Source organism: Schistocerca cancellata, chromosome 3 (assembly GCF_023864275.1).
Source record: "Schistocerca cancellata isolate TAMUIC-IGC-003103 chromosome 3, iqSchCanc2.1, whole genome shotgun sequence".
NCBI lineage: Eukaryota > Metazoa > Arthropoda > Insecta > Orthoptera > Acrididae > Schistocerca > Schistocerca cancellata.
The window spans coordinates 775154691-775182682 of record NC_064628.1 but is presented as its reverse complement, the minus strand read 5'-3'; the positions used below and the strand labels follow the sequence as shown (position 1 = coordinate 775182682).

The window sequence follows — 27992 nt, the reverse complement described above, 5'->3', positions numbered from 1 at the left end:
GTGTATGACAAATCGGTTGGAAACTTTCGTCATGTGAGCACGTTGTAGGCGTCGCCACCGGGGCCAACCTTGTGTGAATGCTCTGAAAAGCTAATCATTTGCATATCACAGCATCTTCTTCCTGTCGGTTAAATTTCGCGCCTGTAGCACGTCATCTTCGTGGTGTAGCAATTTTAATGACCAGTAGTGTAACAACGAAGAGCTTATTATTCGTATGCGTGGTGTCTGTTCTTTCGGACACCACGCGAAATCCACAGCTATGATACTTATTACGTAAGGTGAAGGGGGAGAAAGAAAAGGAAACGGAAGTAATTGATGATATCAGCTGCATCTGGACTTTGTGCGGAATCAGCGGCGACGAGTGAAAACGTGCGCCAGACCAGGACACAAACCCAGGGCTCCTGCTTACTAGGCAGTGGCGCTAGGTGGGAAGTCGGCCCGGGAGCGTGCCGAGATAGTCGACGAATTTGCGATAAAAACTATGTATGGCTGGTGACTGTCATTTCATGTACTCCAAATGCACTGTTGCAACAATAAATCTTGGGTGAACTGAAAATCTCTAAAAGGGTGTACCAATTTTTCTCCGGCAGTGTTTTTGCATCTTTGATACTAGATTAGATTAGATTAGATTAGATTAATACTAGTTCCATGGATCATGAATACGATATTTCGTAATGATGTGGAACGAGTCAAATTTTCCAATACATTACATAATTAAGTTAATTTAACAACATAATTAAGTTAATATAACAACTTTTTTATTTTTTTTATTTTTTTTAAATTTATATATAAAAATTCCTCTATGGAGTAGAAGGAGTTGTCATTCAGAAATTCTTTTAATTTCTTCTTAAATACTTGTTGGTTATCTGTCAGACTTTTGATACTATTTGGTAAGTGACCAAAGACTATAGTGGTAGTATAATTCACTCCTTTCTGTGCCAAAGTTAGATTTAATCTTGAATAGTGAAGATCATTCTTTCTCCTAGTATTGGAGTTATGCACACTGCTATTACTTTTGAATTGGGTTTTATTGTTAATAACAAATTTCATAAGAGAGTATATATACTGAGAAGCTACTGTGAATATCCCTAGATCCTTAAATAAATGTCTGCAGGATGATCTTGGGTGGACTCCAGCTATTATTCTGATTACACGCTTTTGTGCAATAAACACTTTATTACTCAGTGATGAATTACCCCAAAATATGATGCCATACGTAAGCAATGAGTGAAAATAGGCGTAGTAAGCTAATTTACTAAGATGTTTATCACCAAAATTTGCAATGACCCTTATTGCATAAGTAGCTGAACTCAAACGTTTCAGCAGATCATAGCTATATGGTTGCAGTCCTTTCGCCTTCAAAATTGATATAGAAGATCGTGGTAAATGTGACGCACCTGTGCGTGGGTAGGAGACTAGCCAGACGTCGTCCGGGTAGACGGTGAGGTCGAGGATGCGGTCGGCCAGCTCTTTGAACTCTGGAGGCAGCAGCACGCGGCCCGGGTTCACTTCCAGCAGGCAGTCTGGAACGCCGAACAGCGCGTCCAGCCGCCGGCCCACATCGCCATCCAGTCGGCGGAACTCCAGCTGTGGCCTGCAACATCCCGTCCCGTAATCATAATTAGCTAATGAAGTATAAAAAATATAAGATTGGTAAGGAATCGTCATGTAGAAACTGTAATGCCACTTCCTCGAACGAGAAATAAAAATCAAAAACTAGCTCCCAATACCCCAAAGATTTCCCCCCAAGTCCCAAATTCCTAGAAGAGTGAATAAGCGAACGAAGTTCCATTTATCACTATTATTAGGACAATAACAAGTAATTAAATCAGGTTCAAATGGCTCTGAGCACTATGGGACTTAACATCTATGGTCATCAGTCCCCTAGAACTTAGAACTACTTAAACCTAACTAACCTAAGGACATCACACAACACCCAGTCATCACGAGGCAGAGAAAATCCCTGACCCCGCCGGGAATCGAACCCGGGAACCCGGGCGTGGGAAGCGAGAACGCTACCGCACAATTAAATCAGGAATCTAAGACTTGACAATTTAGTAATCTACGAAAGAAAGTTTAAATTTCAGTAAAATTAAAATCAAAATCATAATAAATTGCAAAATTAGCATAAATTAACATTCGCAAAGTAGAACCAACGATCCCAAAGAATACTCCGTGTGAGTACTCTTTGGGAATCGTGAGTAATGACTAAGTATAATTCAATGCATTGTTACTACGTTACGAGAGTTAGCCGAAGCAGGTCATATATTTGAATGCTCGTACATGTATGCGCGCTTAGATTGTTTTTGAGATTGAATAATTGTGATCTATTATGACGCAGTAATACGATCTTCTGACTTCAAATATCACGACATTAGAATTTGAACGGAGGACTTTTACCTACTAGAATAAAGTGAACTTTTAACTAGATAATTGAACTAAACATTACTTAGACAGTGATTTAGGCAACGAACACTGACAGACAATTTTCATTCATAATAGCCAGTGGTTTATGGAACTTCAGTGATAGGTCCGAAGCATATAATTTAAATCCCCCCAACACCTGGGAAAGTTTTCTTCTCAAGACTCGGTTAGTAAGTGACTGATATTGTGCAATAAAACACCCTCTCGTGCCAAGGGGTGCATTTGTCATTTAAAACTCTATCAAATTATTGACATGAAACTCCCGAGTAATAATTACGCGCAGCGATAATATTTGACTGTAGCGCTCGGCGCTAGTGTAGAATCTTTGACTCAAATAACAAGCCCACTGTTGCGATTTCTTAGATACTTGAAATTACGACCAGCTTGTAGGGAATCTGTAGTGGATGTGACTGTATTGGTTTTATTATTAATATTTCATCATTAATCAGTTAAACATCGATTACGAACGATTAATTACGATTCTTGGTGAAGTAAATATCTCACGCACGTCGACATTTCGGTTCAGCACTGTTATTTTGTGTAGCGTCGTCTTCGTAATTTGATAACGATCTCAACACTCTACCGACTGTCGCCGAGTTTTACCCGAGGCCAAGTACAAATCAAACCAAATCATCACGAAGAAGAGGCGTTATAAAACGATGTTTAATTCTTGTGGTAAACGTACAAGGACGGATTTACCGAGGATCTCAGACTTTTAGGGTCACACAGCCTCGGTAGCCAAATTCACGCGACGACTCTTGGACATATACTCGCGGCCTCCATTTCCCCGCCGATGCATGAAAGCTACATTGCTCCCTTATCAGCGCATGTGTCCGTTTTCTTCGTGGAATAGGCCGACCTCCCATGCGTGTGGCCCCACGCCTAAAAGATTTCTACGGTCAATCACTGCACTTTCAACGACGTTCAGATCAATTATTGGTTAACGAGGTGGACTGCAGTATCGCGCAACCTTCATCAGCCTTACCTCCCGCCACCAGTTCGACCTACATGGTATCTTAGTCGGCTGTGGAAGCTTCGTCACTCATCAGTGATTACAAGCCTTTGGTTTGATGCACATTCCCTTATGGTCCACCTGTCATCCATCGATGACACCCATCGACTGACCTCCGTCGGTGTACGTGATGTCTGAACTCTGGGACGGCGAACGGTCGCCTGTTCCTCCATGCCCCTCCATCCATCGTCGAACCGTACGCTTTCATTCGCCTGAAATATGTGTGATTCCCTGTAGCCGAGAATCATGCGATAGGCTGCGTCGAAGTATAGACGGTAGCCTACCTTTGTGGAGATGGGGTCAAATCGCGGCTCTGTCTTTGGAGCCTCCTAAAGAATACACATGCGGTGATTTAACTACGTCCACGCTTCCAGACCTAGTTCTCCAGTTACCTCCGTGGGGTTTTGCGCGGTCTCCCCACTCAGCTGGCATGGGCCTAGCGCGGTTGGCCTTACTGTTGTCGAGGAGCACTTGTAACACCCTCTCGAATTACTTCAAGTCCCTGGCGGGCGCAGCGCCTTGCTACAGCATTTGTTTTCCGTTTCCCCTCTCCCACACGATGGAATTTCATGACTACAAGTTTGTATCTCCTCCCTTGACCGTCGCTTCTTGTCGACTTCTGGTTAGTTGATTCTGCCCACTCCACCCTCCGCTCCATCATCGAGCCAGAGGCCCCCTGCCGGCCGTAGTGGCCGAGCGGTTCTAGGCGCTTCAGTCTGGAACCGCGCGACCGCTACGGTCGTAGGTTCGAATCCTGCTTCGGACATGGATGTGTGTGATATCCTTAGGTTAGTCAGATTTAAGTTCTAGGGGACTGATGGCCTCAGAAGTTAAGTCCCATAGTGCTCAGAGCAATTTGAACCATTTTTTTTGGAGGCGCCCCGTACGTGCTCATCTCCCATTGTCCCCACCTTCCGCCGCTTACAAAAACCGGTCAGTTTTCCCCATTTGCATGTTCTCACGTTAGCTGCTGATGCTGTATTGTTTTGGAAATAGTTTAAGGAGAAAAGGTCGCTAACGCACGACCATGTTGTGGAGTTCAGCTGCGAGGTAGGCGGTTCGAATCCTGGTGTTGGAAGAAATTTTCACCACCTGTTTATGGCCGGTAAGAGGAGGAAAGGTTGAGGTGCGAAGTCCCTGATCACCGGTCTTTGCGCCAATGTCATGGACTATATTCCAGACCTCTTTCCAGCGACCCTGTGGTGAGGGCATGTGACACTGTTGATGGTCCGTCCGTCCGCTAAGATCAGCGTTTCTTTTGGAACTATTCGAGAGGAGGAGGCTACGTCCCAGCCGTTCCAGCACCGAATTTCGCCCTCTGCCGCCTGTCATCATCATACAACACATCCACCTCGTACACATATAATTCGTGGGCCGCGTCTGTTTGCTCGTTTTCGTGGCACGCAAAGAGGTTTCCTCTAGTCTAGAGCTAATGGGCTGGTGTTACCCTTATCCCCCTAAATGAGTAGCGGTATAAGACTGCCCCCATGACGGCTGATATCTTCCAACATTGCAGAGAAACTACTGAGAGTCTTCATTGCGAGCACCACTTTACAGAAGCGTTTTGAGCAGAAAACGGCCATTGGAAATGCCAGCATTCCGCTCCTGATCCTCACTGGATGAAAAGCCTACAGATTAAATAATGTGGTGGAGCCGTGACGTCGAGGAGTCGACCAACAACCCTTGATGGGTTAACATAGCAATTCATGGGGTAAACTTCATGTTTTAAAGTGGTTACCGCTTCGTAAGTCTGAGTTAGTGGTCCTTGATGGCCAACGAGGTTACGTTTCCGGTACTAAAAGCTTACAAAGTAGAGTTGTGCTCCATCAAAATTACAGTTCAGTAGTTTTCGTATGCTACATAAATGACGTAGTAAATGGTAGGATTACCGGTGGTGTTGGCAGGATTAATAGGGAAAGAAACTTAAATGAAAGTACAAGAGAGAAAATGAGAGCCGACGACTTCTTCTTGTTTTTTTGTTTCTTTAGTTGTTTGTTTCGCACATAATTAGAACCGTACTTCATTCAGGATTAGTCAATTGTGTATTTTATATCCTTACATAACATAAACTGGATTTTGTAAGTAATAAAAATTAGTTGATCTTGTTGTGGGCTGGCAGGAGAGCCAACACCGGTATGAGAGGAAGCCGAAAGGCACGCGTTTTAGCTCACGCAGGTTGGCATGAGGTCTGGAACAGGTCAAGGAAATTAGAATTTTGCAAAAAACGTACGAAGCTGCTGGAAAACTTATTTTAATCCATAAATGGTGAACATCGCTCTTGACGGTACATTATTCATAATCTCAACAGTAACTGGTAATGGCGCCTTGCTAGGTCGTAGCAAATGACGTAGCTGAAGGCTATGCTAACTATCGTCTCGGCAAAAGAGAGCGTATTTTGTCAGTGAACCATCGCTAGCAAAGTCGGTTGTACGACTGGGGAGAGTGCTAGGAAGTCTCTCTAGACCTGCCGTGTGGCGGCGCTCTGTCTGCAATCACTGATAGTGGCGACACGCGGGTCCGACGTATACTAGCGGACCGCGGCCGATTTAAAGGCTACCACCTAGCAAGTGTGGCGTCTGGCGGTGACACCACAGATCTCCTGTCTTCTCTGCTTTTATGTAAACAAAGCAATTACTTTTGATGCAAGTACAATTTACATGCACAAACATAAAAAGATATACTAATTAATGTTGTTATTTCGTACTCAACAGAACTTTCATCATGATCAAAGGCAAGAGTTTACTGTTCTTATTGCTAAACGCGAATGTTGTTTATGAATAACAGTAACATGTTTTATATTAGTTTGACGAAGTATTGAAGCGATGTTTGATATATTTCTGTTTGCTGTTTTTTTTAATTTTACCTTTTTTTAGGAATTTGCCTTTTCTAACGCTATATGATGAATCTGTATTGTTTTCTTTATTTTTGCAACAACATCCCTCTGTTTCACGTTACAAAACAACCATTTTCGAATAAAACTTGAATTAAACATTGACAGTTTCAGCTTTTCTACAAACACTCGTTATTCTTAAGTAACAGACACGAGGATAACAATATAGAACAAAAATGTTATGTAGGGTACTCAGCCCTTTATGTATCCTCACTCGGGTTTGTAGATAGTTCACCGCTTCCAGTCTTTAGGGGAATATAGTATGACACTGATCGCATACGTTAAGAAAGCGAACGTTATGAGATAACGCCCGAAAAAAATGGTTGAAATGGCTCTGAGCACTATGGGACTTAACATCTGAGGTCATCAGTCCCCTAGAACTTAGAACTACTTAAACCTAACTAACCTAAGGACATCACACACATCCATGCCCGAGGCAGGATTCGAACCTGCGACCGTAGTGGTCGCGCGGTTCCAGACTGAAGCGCCTAGAACCGCTCGGCCACACCGGCCGGCAGATAACGCCCGATACGTCTGCAAACACACCTAATGTACAGATAATGCGGGTACGACCTTAACTGACCAAAGCTACCGGGCAAACTAGCGTAGTCTACACTTACTTATGGTAGTGTGCGGTAGTCTACTGTAGTTTTACCACTATTCTGTAAAGCACTCGAAAGGGCGTTTCCATGTGCGGGCGCCGAATTCTGCTGAAGTTAGTTCCTGTTTTTCCTGGAGTGTGTTACGGATTAGTGAGGGAGGACTCTTTGGCTAAAAACAGATCTCAGAGCAGAGCATGGAGCCATTAGCTAGCTGGAGGTGGCATTGGATAAAAGTGACGGACTTGGCTAGGATTAGTTCGTACCAATAAATTTCATTTGTTCCCGTGCAAGATTAAGTGTGTTTTTTTCGTGTGACTCTTCCCTGCTGACTTTGAACTGTATTCCTGTAACTCTTCAGGCTTTCCCGGCGATCTAATGACATCTTGGGTTGTCGGGTGTTCTGCCGGATATCAGCGTCGTACTTGCACGATATTTCGGTCACGTAGCTCGAGACCTTCATCAGGTGCGACCTGAGACTGCTCCTCGAGTGGACCTGGTCCAGTATTTATGCCTATGGCCTTCCCCCTCCACCAATGGCTGCAGGCGCTTCTTCTGTGGTCCGCGCCCATTGCCTGCGACCTGCTGGAGCGTTGCTGCTCCGTTTCCCGTCCGCTGCGGTTCTAGGTGTTCCCTCTGCGGTCCGCGCCCACCAAACCCGCTCCTGGGGGTTTCATCTACGGTCTAGGGTACCAAGCGTTCCCCCTGCGGTCCGCGCCCGCTCACCACGACCTGTTGGAGCGTTGCCGTTCCGTTATTCGTCCGCTGCGGCTCTGCATGTTCCCTCTGCGGTCCGCGCCCACCAGTCCCACTTCTGGGTGTTCCATCTTCGGTCTGGTGCGCCTGGCAGTCCGTCAGGGGCTCGTTTACCATCTCCATGTCTCTGGTTCTTCTGTTTGTGTAGTGTTGCAGCTGGCCCCGTTGCTCCTTTAACAATTCCAGAGCCGAATCCCAGGCTCTGCTTAGCTGGTACCCTGCCGCAGCGGACGAAAAACGGAGCGGCAACGCTCCAACAGGTCGTGGTGAGCGGGCGTGGACCGCAGGGGGAACGCTTGGTACCCTAGACCGTAGATGAAACCCCCAGGAGCGGGTTTGGTGGGCGCGGACCGCAGAGGGAACACCTAGAACCGCAGCGGACGGAAAACGGAGCAGCAACGCTCCAGCAGGTCGCAGGCAATGGGCGCGGACCACAGAGGAAGCGCCTGCAGCCATTGGTGGAGGGGGAAGGCCATAGGCATAAATACTGGAGCAGGTCCACTCGAGGAGCAGTCTCAGGTCGCATCTGATGAAGGTCTCGAGCTACGTGACCGAAATATCGTACAAGTACGACGCTGATATCCGGCAGAACACCCGACAACCCAAGATGTAACTGTATTCCTGTTCTGCTGTTGTGGTGATTATCGGCAAGAGTTCTAGTGAATAGCCGGAGGCAATGCATTGAATCGTTAGCGGTGAACATATTCCACTCCAGTGGCCGGAAGTTTCCATGAAAGTAGTCAGATAGACTATGTTATATAAAGTATCCGGACACCCCAAAAAACATGTTTTTCTTATTAGGTGCATTATGCTGCCACCTACTGCCAGGTACTCCATATCAGCGACCTCAGTAGTAATTAGACATAGTGAGAGAGCAGAATGGGGGGCTCCGCGGAACTAATGGACTTCGAACGTGGTTTGGGTGTCACTTGTGTCATTCCTCTGTACGCGAGATTTCCACACTCATAAACATCCCTAGGTCCACTGTTTCCGATGTAATAGTGAAGTGGAAACGTGAAGGGACACGTACAGCACAAAAGCGTGCAGGCCGACCTCGTCTGTTGACTGACAGAGACCGCCGACAGTTGAAGAGGGTCGTAACGTGTAGTAGACAGACATCTATCTTAATCATCACACAGGAATTCCAGACTGCGTCAGGATCCACTGCAAGTACTATGTCAGTTAGGCGGGAGGTGAGAAAACTTGGATTTCATGGTCGAGCGGCTGCTCATAAGCCACACATCACACCGGTAAACGCCAAACGACGCTTCGCTTGGTGTAAGGAGCGTAAACATTGGGCGGTTGAACAGTGTAAAAACGTTGTGTGGAGTGACGAATCACGGTACACAATGTGGCAATTCGATGACAAGGTGTGAGTATGGTGAACGCCCGGTGAACGTCATCTGCCACCTTGTGTAGTGCCAAGAGTAAAATTCGGAGTCGGTGGTGTTGTGGTGTGGTTTTCATGGAAGGGGCTTGCACCCCTTGTTGTTTTGATTGGCACTATCACAGCACAGGCCTAAATCGATGTTTTAGGCACCTTCCTGCTTCCCAGTGTTGAAGAGCAATTCGGGGATGGGAATTGCATCCTTCAACACGATCTAGCACCTGTTCATAACGCACAGAGTCCTCACCTGAATCCTATAGAACGCCTTTGGGATGTTTTGGAACGCCGTCTTGGTACCAGGCCTCACCGACCGACATCGATATTTCTCCTCAGTGCAGCACTCCGTGAAGAATGGGCTGATATCCCCCCAAGAAACCTTCCAGCACCTGATTGAAATTATGCCTGCGAGAGTGGAAGGTGTCATCAAGGCTAAGGGTGGGCCAACACCATATTGAATTCCAGCATTACCGATGGAGGACGGCATGAACTTGTAAGTCATTTTCAGCCAGGTGTCCGGATGCTTTTGATCCCATAGTGTAGCTATAGGGCTTTTAATGGTTGATATTAGAGTTGTGAAAAGTTTAACACTGTCTCGCGGGTCAAAGCGAGGTCAAAACTAACAGTGTGTCGGGAGGAAGGGAACCAGAAGCAGATTCAACTAGAAAATGAGAGTATATTGTGTTTCCCCAGTGTGATGAACAGTTACCAGTTTGGTTTACATCTAGAAAAGACTGTGAATTATACCAGTCCTACAGACGCTATTAGGGACAGCGAGTGTTAACAGTTATTGTGTGTACTAAAAGACTGATCTGTGAACGGAGCGCCATAATTAATCTATTTAATGTGTTGGCTAAAATTACAACATTTAAAAGTGAAAGTTAGGAGAGCTACATTCGCCTGTGAAATAAATCGTTGATCGGTCATCCATTGTTGAACATACACAAAACTGCCATTGCATATTATGCCGGCATATTCCAATCCTTTGTCTTCTCTAAAATAGTTGTGAAGTTTAACTATAAGAGTTCCATGGCTAGATGACACGTCTGAACTTCGGTGGGAACTTATTTGGTGTTTCCTTTTTCTTCACAAATTAATTTGTATTGACAAATACATCTTTGCTGTTCCCGCGAATTATCAAACATTTGCGACGTGACGTGCCATCAGACACTTTCTGCAACTGGGCAGCGTTCAGGTGAGGCAAGAAAACATTTCAGCGGTTCTTCTTGGTTGTCAGACACTGTTTTGTAAATCAGTGAGTATAATTTCATTGCAGACTCTCGCATAGGCACAATACAAAGAACAGTAAAACTCAAATCAGTTGACCAAAAGAGTTTTAATATATTTTCTTTTCGGAACAGCTTAAAATCTTCCCACTAATGAAAATTGTTATCGCGCGGTTTACGTGGATTGTGAAAACATACGCACTAAACTGCAAAATAGCGCACTGAACTGCTGACACATGTATCTGACTTTATAATTGTGGAGTTGTTTATTTCTCTAACACCGATCATTTGCAATAGCTCAGATTCACTTTCATTCAATGAAAACAAGGTTAAAGCCATTAAGTTCCACAGAATATGACAGAAGTTTCATAACAGACACTTTGCGGTACTGTCTCTTTGAGTTTTAAATCTTATACAGAAGTGATTCATCAGCATTGCCTCCGACCTCGTCGTTCTGTGATGAAGTGTTGACGTCTAACACCTTGTGCTTTCTCACGACGGTAGCATTCGAACAGTCGATCAGCGTCGTAGGCTGCAAGCTACGAGTACACTATCCCAAGCGCCGATCGTAAGAATCTGTCCTTCGTCAAAGTTTCAGTCTCGCGGTGGGCAGTGGTCATAATGTTTTGATTCGTCAGTGTATGTCCAAGGGGGCAGTGAAGAGACGTTTCTGCGAGCACAGAAGAACAGAAAGAATATGCCTTATGGATAATTACCTGGTTGCAAAAGAGAAAAAGTGCTAAGGACGGAGCATAATCCACTAGCAATATAGTGTTAGAATTAGTTAAGTTTTGAAATTGTTCACTACTACGCTTTGCGAGATAAAACGAATTATTCTTCAATTATGCAAGGTATTTATGACGCAACGGCATTGATCTCGCTGTTTTCGCGACGCAGTTCCCTGGGAACGACATCGTAACACGAGCCTCGCGATCCATTACGGCGACGTTGCGACACGTTACCACTAAACATGAAGGTGTACAAGCGTTGCTGCTTATGCAGAGGCACGACGCGGCTGAGGATTCTCCACCAACTTTTAAGTGCTTGCTCTGATATCATTTTGCAGATTAACGTGGTCTCTGAAGAAGACATGGAATCCGATTCTCGCCCGAATAATAGTTCATGCAGTCACTGACCAACTAAATTGATTTTCACTACGCAGTTTCATTACGCTAACCTGTTTCGTGTTTCTTCTATAAGCCAGCATAAGTGAGCAGACTCGAAAATGCCTGGATAACAGTATTACAATTCATTCCTAAAAACGTAATTTTCGAAAATAAATTCACTTCTTTCAATAATATTCGTATAAAATATATTCGTCAGAATGCATCTTTTCTGTCATTTTGCGTTTGCCAGCTTTGTACAGCTAAATTACATATATATTTTTGCCGCGCGTAGTGGCCGCACGGTTTAAGGCGCGGTGTCATGGATCGCGCGCGCCTCCCGCCGGTGGTTCGTTTTGTGGCGGCGTTCGTAGCGACAAACACTTCGCTGTATAAACGGCTTACGAAGTCACCGCCACACTTTTAATAGCGGGCCGACCGGTCCGCTGGAACAGTGAACAGAAAGATGAAAACCCAAACACTCTGATTAAATAAAAGTCGGTACTTATCTTTATTAAGGAAGATACAGAAACACAGTAGTGAACTCCGTGTCTACAGAAATCTGTCTAGTTCGAGTCGGAGCGGCTAGGTCAGCGTCGGCTGACGACAACAACAACTCTGCTGCGATGAACACACAACTGACTAGCAAGTACACAAATCGGTGGCGAGTATACCACTGAGAGCCGAATACAGAACTGTCCTAGCGCTCGCGACTCCAGCGCTTAAGAAGCCAGAAGCCAGCGGTGGCGCGCGCAGACTTGCGGCGATTTCCTGTATCGCTGGCGCTGCTTATGCGGACGGCGTCCGGACTTTGATGCTGCCAACCTTTTGGCAGCGGGCTCGGTTGGCATTACTGACTAGGATATAACACTTCGAGTCCTCCCTCGGGCACGGGTGTGTGTGTTTGTCCTTAGGATAATTTAGGTTAAGTAGTGTGTAAGCTTAGGGACTGATGACCTTAGCTGTTAAGTCCCATAAGATTTCACACACATTTGAACATTTTTAAATATCCTTTTCTATTTTCCGGGAACTTTCATTGCTTTCAATATTGGCATCTTAATATCTGGTACATATAGCATACTTTCTTCTACGTCATGGATCGTTTCACAAATTGGTGACACTGACAAGGCGGAGAGCCGATCCATTCGCCATATTCTGTTCGTACGCTCTAGGTCCTTCATAACGAACAACAGACCTTGGCGACTTCTGGCAGTTTTTCTGAGGACCCAAACGAAATTACGAAGTGATTTCGTAGCCAAGTCTACGAACAATTCTTTTATCAACGTTTGAGAAGAAAAGACACCGTTTTAATGCTCACGCAGTTCTACGTACCAATGAAACCAAATCTAAAAGCTACAAATACGCTGCGGTGATAAAAGTCTTGGGATAGCGGTATTTATATATACAGGGCTATTACAAATGATTGAAGCGATTTCATAAATTCACTGTAGCTCCATTCATTGACATATGGTCACGACACACTACAGATCGTAGAAAAACTCATAAAGTTTTGTTCGGCTGAAGCCGCACTTCAGGTTTCTGCCGCCAGAGCGCTCGAGAGCGCAGAGAGACAAAATGGCGACAGGAGCCAAGAAAGCGTATGTCGTGCTTGAAATGCACTCACATCAGTCAGTCATAACAGTGCAACGACACTTCAGGACGAAGTTCAACAAAGATCCACCAACTGCTAACTCCATTCGGCGATGGTATGCGCAGTTTAAAGCTTCTGGATGCCTCTGTAAGGGGAAATCAACGGGTCGGCCTGCAGTGAGCGAAGAAACGGTTGAACGCGTGCGGGCAAGTTTCACGCGTAGCCCGCGGAAGTCGACGAATAAAGCAAGCAGGGAGCTAAACGTACCACAGCCGACGGTTTGGAAAATCTTACGGAAAAGGCTAAAGCAGAAGCCTTACCGTTTACAATTGCTACAAGCCCTGACACCCGAAGATAGTCATGTCGGTCGTGGTGGAGATCGTGATCAGCAATTCATGTCATGGCCTCCACGCTCTCCCGACTTAACCCCATGCGATTTCTTTCTGTGGCGTTATGTGAAAGATTCAGTGTTTAAACCTCCTCTACCAAGAAACGTGCCAGAACTGCGAGCTCGCATCAACGATGCTTTCGAACTTATTGATGGGGACATGCTGCGCTGAGTGTGGGAGGAACTTGATTATCGGCTTGATGTCTGCCGAATCACTAAAGGGGCACATATCGAACATTTGTGAATCCCTAAAAAAACTTTTTGAGTTTTTGTATGTGTGTGCAAAGCATTGTGAAAATATCTCAAATAATAAAGTTATTGTAGAGCTGTGAAATCGCTTCAATCATTTGTAATAACCCTGTACATATGGCGGTAGTATCGCGTACACAAGGTATAAAATGGCAGTGCAATGGCGGAGCTGTCGTCATTTGTACTCAAGCGATTCATGTGAAAGGTTTCCGACCTGATTGTGGCCGCACGACGGGGGTCGACAGACTTTTATTGTGGAATGGTAGTTGGAACTAGACATTCCATTTCGAAAATCGTTAGGGAAGTCAATATTTCGAGATCCACAGTGTCAATAGCGTGCCGCGAATACCAAATTTCAGTCACTGCCTCTCACCACTGACAACGCAGTGGCCGAAAACCTTCACTTAACGACAGAGAGCAGCGGCGTTTGTGTAGAGTCGTCAGTTCTAACAGACAAACAACACTGCGTGAAATAACAGGAGAAATAAATTTGGGACGTACGACTAACGTATCAGTGAGGGTAGTGCGGCGAAACTTGGCGTTAATGGGCTATGGCAGCAGACGGCCGACGCGGGTGCCTTTGTTAACAGCACGACATCGCCCGTGGCGCCTCTTCTGGGTACGACCATGACAGTTTAACCCTAGACTAGTGGACAACAGTGACATAGAAAAATCCCAATTTGAGTTAGTAAGTGATGATGGTAGGGTTCGAGAGCGACCGGCGCAGATCCCACGGAGCCATGGACCCGAGTTGTCGATACAGCACTGTGCAAGCTGATGGTGGCTCCATAATGGTTGGGCTGTGTTTACATGGAATGGTCTGAGTCCTCTGGTCCAGCTGAACCGATCATTGACTACTTGGAGACCATTTGCAGCCATTGATGGACTTCATGTTCCCAAACAACGATGAAATTTTTACGGATAACGATGTGCCATATCACCGGGCTACAATCGTTTGCGATTGGTTTGAAGAACTTTCTGGATAATTCGAGCAAATGATTTTGCCATCCAGATCGCCCAAAATGAATCCCATCGAATATTTATGGGACATTATCGAGAGGTCAGTTCGTGTACAAAATCGTGCGTCGGCAACACTTTCGCAATTATGAACGGCTACAGGGATAGAACGGCTCCTTGTTTCTACAGAGGACTTCCAACGACCATGAGTCCATGCCACGTCGAGTTTCTGTACTACGCCGGGCAACAGGAGGTCCGGCACGATCTTAAGAGGCATGTCATGAATTTTGTCACTTCATTGTAATTTCCTTTGTCTCAAGGCACCATATTTTCTGCTCAAGAGGACCACGTCATAAGATGAAATGATAATTAAATCAAGACCCTAAGCTGTCGACAGGCGTTAATATACATCAATTGGGATAGTTGAAAATATGGGCCCCGATCGGGACTCGAACCCGGGATCTCCTGCTTGCATGGCAGACGCTCTATCCAGCTGAACCACAGAGGATTATGCGACTGCACGGATTTATCCCTTGCACGCTCCCCGTGAGACCCACATTCCCAACTTAATGTCCACACACTACACTCGTAGTGCCCCTACCATTACACCCATTACTCGCGGCAGACAATCTTACCGAGTCCCGTAAGAGTTCGCGAAATGCGTGTGCATCCAGCACAGAAGAAGAAGGTCAATGGCCGGTTAGCCTTAACTATATATGAAGATGGTATCTGTTCTTTCAAACATGTCAGAAAGAACAGATATCATCTTCATATACACGTCATAAGAGTTTTTCTTCCAGTTACCACTTAATTGCGAGGTAACAATGCAGTTAAAGGAATTTGGTTCATAGTTATTTGAATGCTCTTGGGCTACACAAAGTCCTGGAAAAGCAATTGAGGTAGCCGCTAAACTAAAAATGCACGATAGAATAAAAACGGAAGAAAGAAAACGAAAGAAAGATGTAATGCGAAGTTCGTCTGATCAGGGATTGTAACTGCAGCACAGTGCCTGCTTAAATAGGCAGCTGGTGCAATGTTAATTCTCGTTCTGTAAATATACGAGCGGCTTGTCTCCTACGCTGAAGTGGGCACCCTCTATTCGAAGGTAGCTGGTGCAAAACTTAATGGTGGTTGCCAGAAATTTTGCGTCAGTGGTGTCTTGATTGTTCGCCAGCAGTCCAAGTTGAAACGCCACAGCTCTCATATGTGGTATGGGGTGAATTCAGAAGGCATATTTAATCTCGAAATATCTCGTATCAGCCGAATATTAACACTACTGGCTTAGGTGTTGTTTTTCAAAAGAAATGGACAGTGTTTCGGCACCACGCCCTGCACTCCATTCTCCAGTTCCCGTAACCAGTAACAACGAAACCGCAACAGAATGTCGTACAAGACGTGCATATTTCACAGTCATCTGCTGCTAAAGCTGGTACTCCGGACACTGTTGAGAACTGGCCAAGAAAGGCGCTAATATGCGCCACTGCCGAAGGTCTACCAGTTCGACGGCTGAACAGCCTTCAGCGTCTCGCCGCAATTCATACCATTCGAGCTTGACTCTACTGTGGATGTGGTTAAGCACTCAGACCCACTGATTCGTAATAGAAAATATAATAAAAACTGCTGACACCCGTGACCGTAGCTAACTCAACAAGGGCAACGACTCGAGAGATTTATTATTTTTTTAAGTCGGCACTGATATGACAATATCATAACCGTCTCACACTTTTTACTATTTAACGATATTGTTTACACTTTACAGCATTTATTCACAGAATTATCATATTGCGACCACACTAAAAAATGAATAAAAAAAACAGCCTTGCCTGAGTCACCCACTGTCATATCTCAAAACCTTCTGCAGTATTAAAGTTCGATATTAGTTTTAAAATCCTAACGTTCTTGGTAAACAGAATCGATGCGATGTTGTTAAGTCCCTTGCATCCCAAGTCTAGCAACAGGTCAAGTAGTTCCCTCCTTCTGTCGTTAATGTCGTCTTGCTCTCCGCACTCACAAAATTGCGAGTGCGCCTTCCCGACTCGGTGCAGATGTTGTTTAAGGATTCTACAACTGAATTTTAGGCATGCCACGTTTTGCAGTTTCATCTGTATCATGACGTTGATAAAAAAATTAAAACCGTGTTACTTAATTGTAAGTGGTCATACATATAATGTTAGTAGACCGTACACGAAGTCAAAAACTAAGCTGCAAAATACGGATAAAATTTAAAAAATAAATAAATAATTTGGAAGAATACTGAATCATGTTCCAGGCAAAGTTGTCGAAGCTTTTTATAACGCAGTTGTGGTCAGTGTAATGCTATCAACTATCAACTATCAACTATCTCCATGTCAGATTGTAGCACTGAATCTTGTCATAATTTGAACGATATACCACGTAATATTGACAGCTATTACTGAACTAAGTGCAGCTGACCTAATAACAGCGTTTCACTGTCAGTTTCCGTGAGGAAACCATTGCTTCTGCATCAGTGGTGTACCAAAGATGTCTTAAGCTAATGAGTGTCCACAGAAATTCATCTAGGGGGACAAGACTCTAAAATTGCTGTTTTCAAGATAAATTAGTCTGTCACTTCCGACACATGTCATGTCACAACAACCAAATTTTATAGGTGCTTATCATATCCCACAGTACGATGGTTCCCTACTCACTTCCAGAAGTGTGTGAGAGCTCTGTAAAAATTAAACACTTTGTACTCGAGATTTGTCAGAGGGTTGTAACCCGTTTTCCCTCCGGGAAAACAACTGCCAGGGCTGCTCTCGGGGTTGGAATCTCGATTGATGAAGTTTCCTCATCTCTCCGTCACTGTTCTGGTTATCGCCATTGCAGCCAGTCATCGTCTTTGCTGCCAGTCATCGACACCCTTCATCTTCGCTATCAATCATCGACAGCCATCATCTTCACTGCCAGTCATCAACAGCTATCATCTTCACTGCCAGTGATCGCTAGCCGCCATCTGTGCTGCCAGCCATTGCCAGCCATCATCTTCGCTGCCAATCATCGCCAGCCATCACCTTCGTCTGCCAGCCATTGACAGCCATCATCTTTGCTGGCAGTCATTTGCAACCACCATCTTTCACTGCCAGTCATCTCTGGCCGTCATGTACGCTGTCAGCAATCGCCAACCATCATCCTCATTACCAGTCTTCACGAACTGTCATCTTCACTACCGGTCATTGCCTCCACCAGCAAGTCACCATCTTTACCACTGTTTCATTGCTTGCCTGTCGTCACTGTCGCCAAGGTCCTTTCGCCTTCTAGCTTCAGTGTTACTGCGTTCATCATCTACAATATACCAACCTACGGCTACTTTGTCCACAGATATCTACTCGCAACCACACTCGACTCCCACCTTCACTTACTCCTTTACCTCCTATTCGCTATACCAACCTACTCTCCCCACTTTTCCACCTTCCCTGCCACTCAAATGGTTCCATGCATCTTCCAGCTTCAACATACTGCAACCTCAATCTTACCAAACTCATGCAGAATGCGCTGCAGCCCCATTGCCACTAACGCTGCCTCCGTTGCCGTAGTTACCACCGACGCCTCCGCTGCTGCCACCACCAACACCACTACTATCATCACAGTAACTGCATCCAACAGCAGCTTCACAAGCCCTTACTGTTGCTCCATTACCACTACCATCATTCTACACCTGGGTCCAGAAATGGAAACACCAGACACACCCAGTCCGACCACAACCAAACCCACACCAACTTAATATGCAGCAGCTGTGACCACACTGGCTCAAAGTAAGAAAGACGGTTGTGCGAAACCCCATCCCACTGCCAATCAGTCTCCAAGAGATCCCCACAAATGACCTAGCACAGTCACTGCACCACCCCTAAAATCCTAAAAACACCACAGCAGCCCCACACACGAGGACCTAAGGACGCAATTCCAATTCCACCCTAAACATCTTCTCCAGCATATTCCCTCATCCTGTCACGTCCAAATGCCAAGTTCTTCATTTATAAAACCCTATCGTTCAAAGTAGAAATGTATTTTCCCAACTTCGATATATCACCCCTCACACCTTACAATCTTCAAGTCCTCCCAATTTTCACACCCACCTGCTGCACAGACTACCTGCCACAACATTAGGTTCTAATGCCTCCCTGCTGGCACTAATCCCACCATGTCCTAAACAACAACAATCCGACTACCACACACTGATTCTCACTGCTGTGAAATCACAATGGGGGAAGTTGTGTGGGAGCTAAATTCTGATCCCGACAAGTCCAACTAATTCAAAACCACTCCTGACCCACATTCTTCATCCATGTCTTATACGAAGACCCATCATCCATCAAAATGGAGCCTACATATGTACTACTGTAAACACAAAGTAGAAGCGTCTTTCCAGAATGAAATTTTCACTCTGCAGTGGAGTGTGCGCTGATATGAAGCTTCTTGATTGCAAGTGCAAGCCTACAAATACAATGACCATTTAAGCCCAAACTGCAAAAACCCTTCCATATGTCCTCACTGCAAAGCCTGTCACTTGAACAAACAGTGTCGTAATTGACAGTCCCCACACCTGTGTAACACTTTCAACCAATCCCGTCCCACCTATTCGTGTAAGGGTAAAACTAAACCTCCTCCAACCAAACCTGAATTGACTATCCAGTCGACACACCACTACTTCTAAACAATTCCCTAGTCCTGCTTCTACCGATGAAAACATTACCATTGTTCTTCAAAATGTCCACCCCTTTGAGAGTCCACCTATCCACCATCAGGTCACAATGGTTGCCACTCCACCTATTCCTTAAACAATTCTCACTTTCTGTTTTCAAGTCTTAACACCCAACATTTAACAGTCCATCCAGCCCCACAGTACCCACCCCACAGGCCACAGCATAGCTAGGTCCCTCCCGTCATCACAACCTTCTCACAAACACATCCAACAACCTTTTCTTCTTGTTCACATCTCCATTGTCAGCACCAACACATTATATGGAGCTGGTCCTTGAGCAAGGAACGACATAAACATCATCGTCAGCAGCTCATCGCCTCCAAGCAGCTCACAACACAACGTCAACTTCACTAAATGAGCATTGCCCTGTTTTTAATAACATCATCTTTTTTCACATTTCTTTGTTTTAATTCGACTTTTTATGCTGTCACAAACTCTAGAATGAATAGCGGCTAGGTCGCTGCTGCCTGTCCGCCCCGAACGGAACAATGAAGTGTGAATGAAGAGGAAACAATACTACTTGGAGACAAGTGCCCCAAATGTCACCCTCCCCCACCCTTTCGGACACCTATGCTTAAGTCTATCGACATACTGAAGAGCACAGGCGAAGACAGGTGTTACATACCTAGGGAAAGTAACAGGACAGAACTCATTCATAAATGATATCGGATTAGCTGCCAATTCTCAGCTCAGCAAACTGTAAGCACCAATTCGAAGAGTTCGTTCATACATGGAGCACTCTCTCTTTCAGCTCGATAACGGCAGCGCATACACGAGAGCTGCGACATCTCCAATAATCCGATGCGTTGGGTTCCCTGTCATCGATCATCCTCTATACAATCACGACTTGCCCCCATTCGTTTTTTATCCATTTCCAAAAGTTTAAGAACACCTTCGAACATTTCACTTTGAGCAGAAGTGAGGTTGTGACTCCGTCAACAAAATCAAACATTTTACAGTGAAGGTATCAACAAACTGGTCTCTCGTTGGGAAGAAGTGTCTTCGTCACCAGGGTGACTACGTTGAGAGATAAATACATAGACATGAAGAATAAAAATGCAGAATGATCATAATGTTTGTTTTATTTAAAATGCTTTAAGAGTTTTCGCACATAAAACTCAGAGGCGTTACTTTTCAGCACCCCCCGTAATACGCAACCAAAATTGTGACAACTCTCGTATGTAAGCCTGAAGGCATACTGCAGTCAGTAGTGGCTGGAATAGCTTGTATTGATCCGCGCGTGCAGAGTCGCGCACACAAATTAGCTATATTTCTACAACACACATAACTGTAAATGACAGCGACACCGCCACACCAACATATCACATCCGACCAAACGAAACGTTGTCATACAATATCGTGTCATAAATTACCAGAGTACAATTATGACGTTTATGTGAATGGGCATTATGTTTAAAATGATCCGAATGCTTTCTTTAATGATGAAATAACAGTTAAAAATGGCTGGCTGGAACACACCTAGGCATTATTTCCAATATTTTATTTCCTTAATTCCTTACTTCTTTTACGTATGCTATACAAGTACTGGATGTATTAATACATACTCGCAAGTAAAATGTTTCTAATTTTCGTATTTGCATTCAGAGTTTGATTTTCTCAATGACGTCTGTCCAGTATTGTGTTAATAGGCAAATGCTTGGTAATGACCATGCGGTTGAAATTAATCAATAGCAAATAAACGTACTGCATGAAGTTACAGTCTCTGCGGAAACATATCTTCATTTAACCAGTATGTGATGCCTGTAGACGCACTTATGAAGTAACCTAAAGAAGGTTGTAACTCGAAATCGTCTGGACTCTAATGAAGATGGTATGGTAATAGTAGATCAGTCTTTCACAGACCTTTCAGAATAGCTCTTCTGGGGTGAAATGCAGTCACTGGAAAAATTTTCGAACAGGTGTTCGCCTACAATACAGAAAGTGTTGGTAATATTTGTTGCACGGAGCATAGCTTGTCACATGCAGCACGAGAAGTTTTCACGTTGCTCTCGTATGCGTATAAAAGACTCTAGGTATTCTAACATTTACAATAATTGCCACAGTTTCACTAGGGCCCGATGGAACATAACGCAGGAACATTTATACGGTTGTGTGATATGTCCCACTTACGACTGTCTCAAAAAATTTTACGATACTGGCGATATGACAAAGAAAATAAAAATTGTGAAATTTTGGGTAATTGAACTATAATCAAAGAGGACACGCCACGTTTGTAGGAAAAAGACTTGCAAAGAGAGATAAGAAAGAGGAGGTTGTTAGTCTATTTCTGGCGACGAATAATATGCAGGTCATCCCAGAGTGGTTAAGTTTTAAATCCAAACGAGAAGCTACATGAATAATTACGCAGTGAAACTGAAACACAAGCCCCGGAGGTGGTGTCAAATCGAAAGTCTTGCATAAAGCTGGATGCAACACGACGTTTATTTGTTCAGTTCGCTACGGGATGGAACGTAAATCGAGAATATTTTATAGCAGAATGCCACCACGCAAGATATCGTACAAAAACTGTCGTTCCACTTTGTGGAAAGCTCTTTCCTTATATGAATGGAATAACAGAGTAGATATGAAAGAAACAGCGGAATTGCGAATTTACACTCAGGAGCAGTTCTTTATTATGGTACGCAGGTGACTGGAAACGACTCATCCATTATTTACCAGCAACTTTTCCCCTTTCCCTTGCAATCTCCGCCATGTGAGAGTGTGGGAGTGATTTACGTAGCCACTCAGCTGTTATTACGGAAGCGAGCCACAAATCACAGCAAGGCCAACGCACTGCTACGCAATGCGGACAGCTGCACGCTGAGAACAAAGAAAGTTGCACTGGGAGAGTCTTCGTTCTCCGGAACGGCAAAAGTTATCATCTGTCCACTACATCTAACGGCGTAAGGCTGAGTACGAATGTCCGTCTATTTCGAGTACCTTGTTATCCTGTCACTTTCTTCCACTAAGTAAATGTCTATAGGAAGAACCTACATCTACATCTACATCTACATCCATACTCCGCAAGCCACCTGACGGTGTGTGGCGGAGGGTACCTTGAGTACCTCTATCGGTTCTCCCTTCTATTCCAGTCTCGTATTGTTAGTGGAAAGAAGGATTGTCGGTATGCCTCTGTGTGGGCTCTAATCTCTCTGATCTTATCCTCATGGTCTCTTCGCGAGATATACGTAGGAGGGAGCAAAATACTGCTTGACTCTTCCGTGAAGGTATGTTCTCGAAACTTTGACAAAAGCCCGTACCGAGCTACTGAGCGTCTCTCCTGCAGAGTCTTCCACTGGAGTTTATCTATCATCTCCGTAACGCTTTCGCGATTACTAAATGATCCTGTAACGAAGCGCGCTGCTCTCCGTTGGATCTTCTCTATTTCTTCTATCAACCCTATCTGGTACGGATCCCACACTGCTGAGCAGTATTCAAGCAGTGGGCGAACAAGTGTACTGTAACTTACTTCCTTTGTTTTGGGATTGCATTTCCTTAGGATTCTTCCAATGGATCTCAGTCTGGCATCTGCTTTACCGACGATCAACATTATATGATCATTCCATTTTAAATCACTCCTAATGCGTACTCCCAGATAATTTATGGTATTAACTGCTTCCAGTTGCTGACCTGCTATTTTGTAGCTAAATGATAAAGGATCTATCTTTCTGTGTATTCGCAGCACATTACACTTGTCTACATTGAGATTCAATTGCCATTCCCTGCACCATGCGTCAATTCGCTGCAGATCCTCCTGCATTTCAGTACAATTTTCCATTGTTACAACCTCTCGATACACCACAGCATCATCTGCAAAAAGCCTCAGTGAATTTCCGATGTCATCCACCAGGTCATTTATGTATATTGTGAATAGCAACGGTCCTATGACACTCCCCTGCGGCACACCTGAAATCACTCTTACTTCGGAGGACTTCTCTCCATTGAGAATGACATGCTACGTCCTGTTATCTAGGAACTCCTCAATCCAATCACACAATTGGTCTGATAGTCCATATGCTCTTACTTTGTTCATTAAACGACTGTGGGGAACTGTATCGAACGCCTTGCGGAAGTCAAGAAACACGGCATCTACCTGTGAACCCGTGTCTATGGCCCTCTGTCTCGTGGACGAATAGCGCGAGCTGGGTTTCACATGACCGTCTTTTTCGAAACCCATGCTGATTCCTACAGAGTAGATTTCTAGTCTCCAGAAAAGTCATTATACTCGAACACAATACGTGTTCCAAAATTCTACAACTTGTTTTTGATGAAACATGACACATGAATCATAACGTCTTTCTTTCTCTCCCAGCCAACATACACACTGGTGTACAAAATTTAAGGACGAAATTAACTTTCGCATGACGACTCATTACCGAGTAACGTAGCTGGATGAAACTTGGACCAGATATAGAAAAACTGGTACAGTATAGCACAGTAAGTCAAAGATAAACGCAACAAGACGAACAGAAATGACTCTTTTACTCAAAGTCAATAAATACGCAGATTCAGCGACTTTTATTTTGGTCCCTGGACATTACAAAAGACGGGCCATAGTTCTCAATAGGGGGTGTAATCACCACGGGCACTAATGCATGCTTTGCATAGGGCTCCCATGCTAGAAACAAGATTGGTAAGTTCTTATGGTAGGACAATCCATTCTTCCACCAGCGCAGCTGGCAACTGCTGCATGAAAAAAATGGCTCCAAGCACTATGGGACTTAATTTCTGAGGTCATCAGTCCCCTAGACTTAGAACTACTTAAACCTAACTAACCTAAGGACATCACACATATCCACGCTCGAGGCAGGATTCGAACCTGCGACCGTAGCAGCAACGCGATTCCGGACTGAAGCGCCTAGAATCGCTCGGCCACACCGGCCGGCAACTGCTGCATCGCTTATGGTGCGTGCGGATGTGCTGTAATATACCGGGTGATCGAAAAGTCAGTATAAATTTGAAAACTTAATAAATCATGGAATAATGTAGATAGAGAGGTACAAATTGACACATATGCTTGGAATGACCAAAACATACAAAAGTTCAAAAATGTCCGACAGATGGCGCTTCATCTGATCAGAATAGCAATAATTAGCATAACAAAGTAAGACAAAGCAAAGATGAGGTTCTTTACAGGAAATGCTCAATGTGTCCACCACCATTCCTCAACAATAGCTGTAGTCGAGGAATAATGTTGTGAACAGCACTGTAAAGCATTGCGCGGAGTTATGGTGAGGCATTGGCGTCGGATGTTGTCTTTCAGCATCCCTAGAGATGTCGGTCGATCACGATACACTTGCGACTTCAGGTAACCCCAAAGCCAATAATCGCACGGACTGACGTCTGGGGACCTGGGAGGTCAAGCATGACGAAAGTGGCGGCTGAGCACACGATCATCACCAAACGACGCGCGCAAGAGATCTTTCACGCGTCTAGCAATACGGGGTGGAGCGCCATCCTGCATAAACATCATACGTTCCAGCAGGTGTTTATCAGTCAGGCTGGGAATGATGCGATTCTGTAACATATCGGCGTACCTCTCACCCGTCACGGTAGCAGTTACTGACGTTTTGCTGTCCAGATCCATCTGTCGGACATTTTGTGAACTTAGTTTTTTTGGTTCTAATAAAACCCCATGTCATTCCAAGCATGTGTGTCAATTTTTACCTCTCTATCTACATTATTCCGTGGTTTATTAAGTTTTCAAATTTATACTGACTATTTGATCACCCTGTATTTCCCCAAAGCATCCCACACGTGCTCGTTGGATTTAAGTCGGGAAAAGAATTAGGTCAGTTCATTCGTCGAATATTCTTCCGTTACAAGAGCTCCCCTACCTGCGCTATTCGATGCGGTCGCGCACTGTCATCAACAAAAATTAAGTCGGGGTCGAATGCACCCGTGAAAAGACGCACTTGGAGGAGGAGTTTATGGTCACCATTGACTGGGGAGTCTACCGTGATCAAAGATTTGGAGGTCACTACGCACATGCAGCATTAAGCCTCCGCGCATCATACCTAGACCATAAAAACGATCATGTTTGGCAATGTTCCTGGATCATTAAGTGTTACACCTCTTCGCCATGCGAGGGTATATCCAGAATCACTACTCAGACAGAATCTGCCCTCATCTGAGAACAGCAAGTTGGTTGGTTGGTTTGGGGAAGGAGACCAGACAGCGTGGTCATCGGTCTCGTCGGATTAGGGAAGGATGGGGAAGGAAGTCGGCCGTGCCCTTTCAGAGGAACCATCCCGGCATTTGCCTGGAGTGATTTAGGGAAATCACGGAAAACCTAAATCAGGATGGCCGGACGCGGGATTGAACCGTCGTCCTCCCGAATGCGAGTCCAGAGTCTAACCACTGCGCCACCTCGCTCGGTAGAACAGCAAGTGGCGACCCCCCTCCTCTTTTGTCCAGTCCCTACGTTCATGGCACCATCGCCAGTATGTATGTGTCAACGTGATACAACGTACTAGTCGTCGGACAAAGAGCGGAACTCTGAGGAGTAGCCGTGCCACTGTGGAGCATGAGATAGCGTGCCTTACAGTCCTGTTAAATGCTGTTGCAATTGCACCAGCTGTTTGACGTAAGTCCGTCCTCGCCTGTTGCACAGCGTAGCGGTTTTCTGCTGCTGTAGTTGACCGTGGAACGACTGAATAATTAATTTCGTTGTAGGTTTCTCTCGTTCCCCTAAGAACTGTCGATATTAAATCTGACCTGTTGATCTTCTGCTGTCACGGCAGTGGCCGGTATCAGGCTCCATCGCGCCTAGCTGGGTTTCAGTTATCAATTGATAAAGAAAGAGAGAAAAGAGGGAAATCACAGGCTAAGAAAACCAACAGACAGGTCTGGTACTATGCTGTGTACACTGATCAGCCAGAACATATGACCACCTACCCAACAGCCGGTATGTCCACTTTTGCCACGGATAACAGCGCCAACGAATGCAATGAGGCTTTGGTACGTCGCTGGAGGGAGTTTACACCACAAATGCACACACAAGTCACCTAATTCCCGTAAATTTGGGGGAGGGAAGGGGGGCGATGAGCTCTGACGTCACATCACAGATGTGTTAGATCGGGTTCAGATCTGGTGAGTTGCGGGGCCAGGACATCAACTGGAAGTCGCCACTGTCTTCCTCGAAGAACTTCATCACACTCCTGGCCTTGTGATATGGCGCATTATCTTGTTGAAAAATCCCACTGGTCGGGAAACAGGATCGTCATGAAGCGGTTTACGTAGTCAGCATCAGTGTACAATACTCCTAGGCGGTCGTGGTGCCTCGCACGAGCTCCACTGGACCCATGGAAACCCACGTGAATGTTCCTCAGAGGGCAATGGAGCCGTCGCCAGCTTGTCTCCTACCCGCAGTACAGATGCCAAGGAGCTGTTCCCCTGGAAGACGACGGATTCGAGGGCTCCCATCGGCTTCATGAAGAATATATCTCGATTCATCATACCACGCAACGCTGTACAACTGCGCCAACGTCCGGTGCCGATGGTCACGTGCTCATTTCAGTCGTAGTTACAACATTGGCACATCCATGGGTCGTCGACGGCGGAGACCTATAGTAAGGAGTGTTCGGTGCACTGTGTGTTCACACTTATACTCTGACCAGCCTTAAAGTCTGGTGTTAGTTCCGCCACAGTTCTCCACCTTGTTTTACATCTACATCTACATTTACATCTACATGGTTACTCTGCAAACCACACTTAAGTGCCTGGCAGAGGGTTCATCGAACCATTTTCATACTGCTTCTCTTCCATTCCATTATCGAATGGCGCGTGAGAAAAAGGAACACCTAAATACTTCCGCTCGAGCTCTGATTTCTCTTATTTTATTATGATGATCACTTCTCCCTACGTAACTGGGTCTCAACAAAATATTTTCGCATTCGGAGGAGAAAGTTGGTGAATGAAATTTCGTAAATAGATCTCACCGCAAAGAAAACCGCCTTTGTTTCAGTGACTGCCACCCCAACTCGCGTGTCATATCAGTGACACTCTCACCCCTATTGCGCGAGAACACGAAATGAGCTGTCCTTCTTTGTGCACTTTTTCGATGTTCTGCGTCAATCCTACCTGGTAAGGATCCCATACCTCGCAGCAATATTCCAGCACAGGACGGAAAAGTTTAATGTAGGCTGTCTCTTTAGTGGGTTTGTCGCTTCTTCTAAGTGTTCTGCCAACAACGCGCAGTCTTTGTTTCGTCTTCCTCAGAATATTATCTATGTGGTATTTCCAATTTAAGTTGCTCGTAATTGTAATTCCTAGGTATTTAGTCGAATTGACAGCCCTTAGATTTGTGCGTTTTATCGTATACCCAAAATTTATCGGATTCCTTTTAGTACCCATGTGGATGACCTCTCACTTTTCTTCGTTTAGAGCCAGTTGCCACTTTTCGCACCATACAGAAATTCTCTCTAGATCATTTTGTAATTGGAATTGATCGTCTGATGATTTTACTAGACGGTAAATTACAGCGTCATCTGCAAACAATCTAAGGGGGCTGCTCAGATTATCACCTAGATCATTTATGTAGATCAGGAACAGCAGAGGGCCTATGACACTACCTTGCGGAACGCCAGATATCACTTCTGTTCTACTCGATGATTTACCGTCTATCACTACGAACTGTGACCTCTCTGAGAGGAAATCACGAATCTAGTCACACAACTGGGACGATACTCCAT

At 45.0% G+C, this 27992-nt stretch overlaps 1 protein-coding gene across 1 annotated transcript in view; it reads right to left on the bottom strand.

Annotated features, from left to right (window-relative positions):
- LOC126175817 (luciferin sulfotransferase) overlaps window positions 1–27992 on the bottom strand; it is an 87294-nt gene that overhangs the window by 45372 nt on the left and 13930 nt on the right. Inside the window, exon 2 of the mRNA XM_049922808.1 lies at window positions 1398–1594. Coding sequence (XP_049778765.1) covers window positions 1398–1594 — 197 coding nt within the window. The remainder of the gene's footprint in view (window positions 1–1397; window positions 1595–27992) is intronic.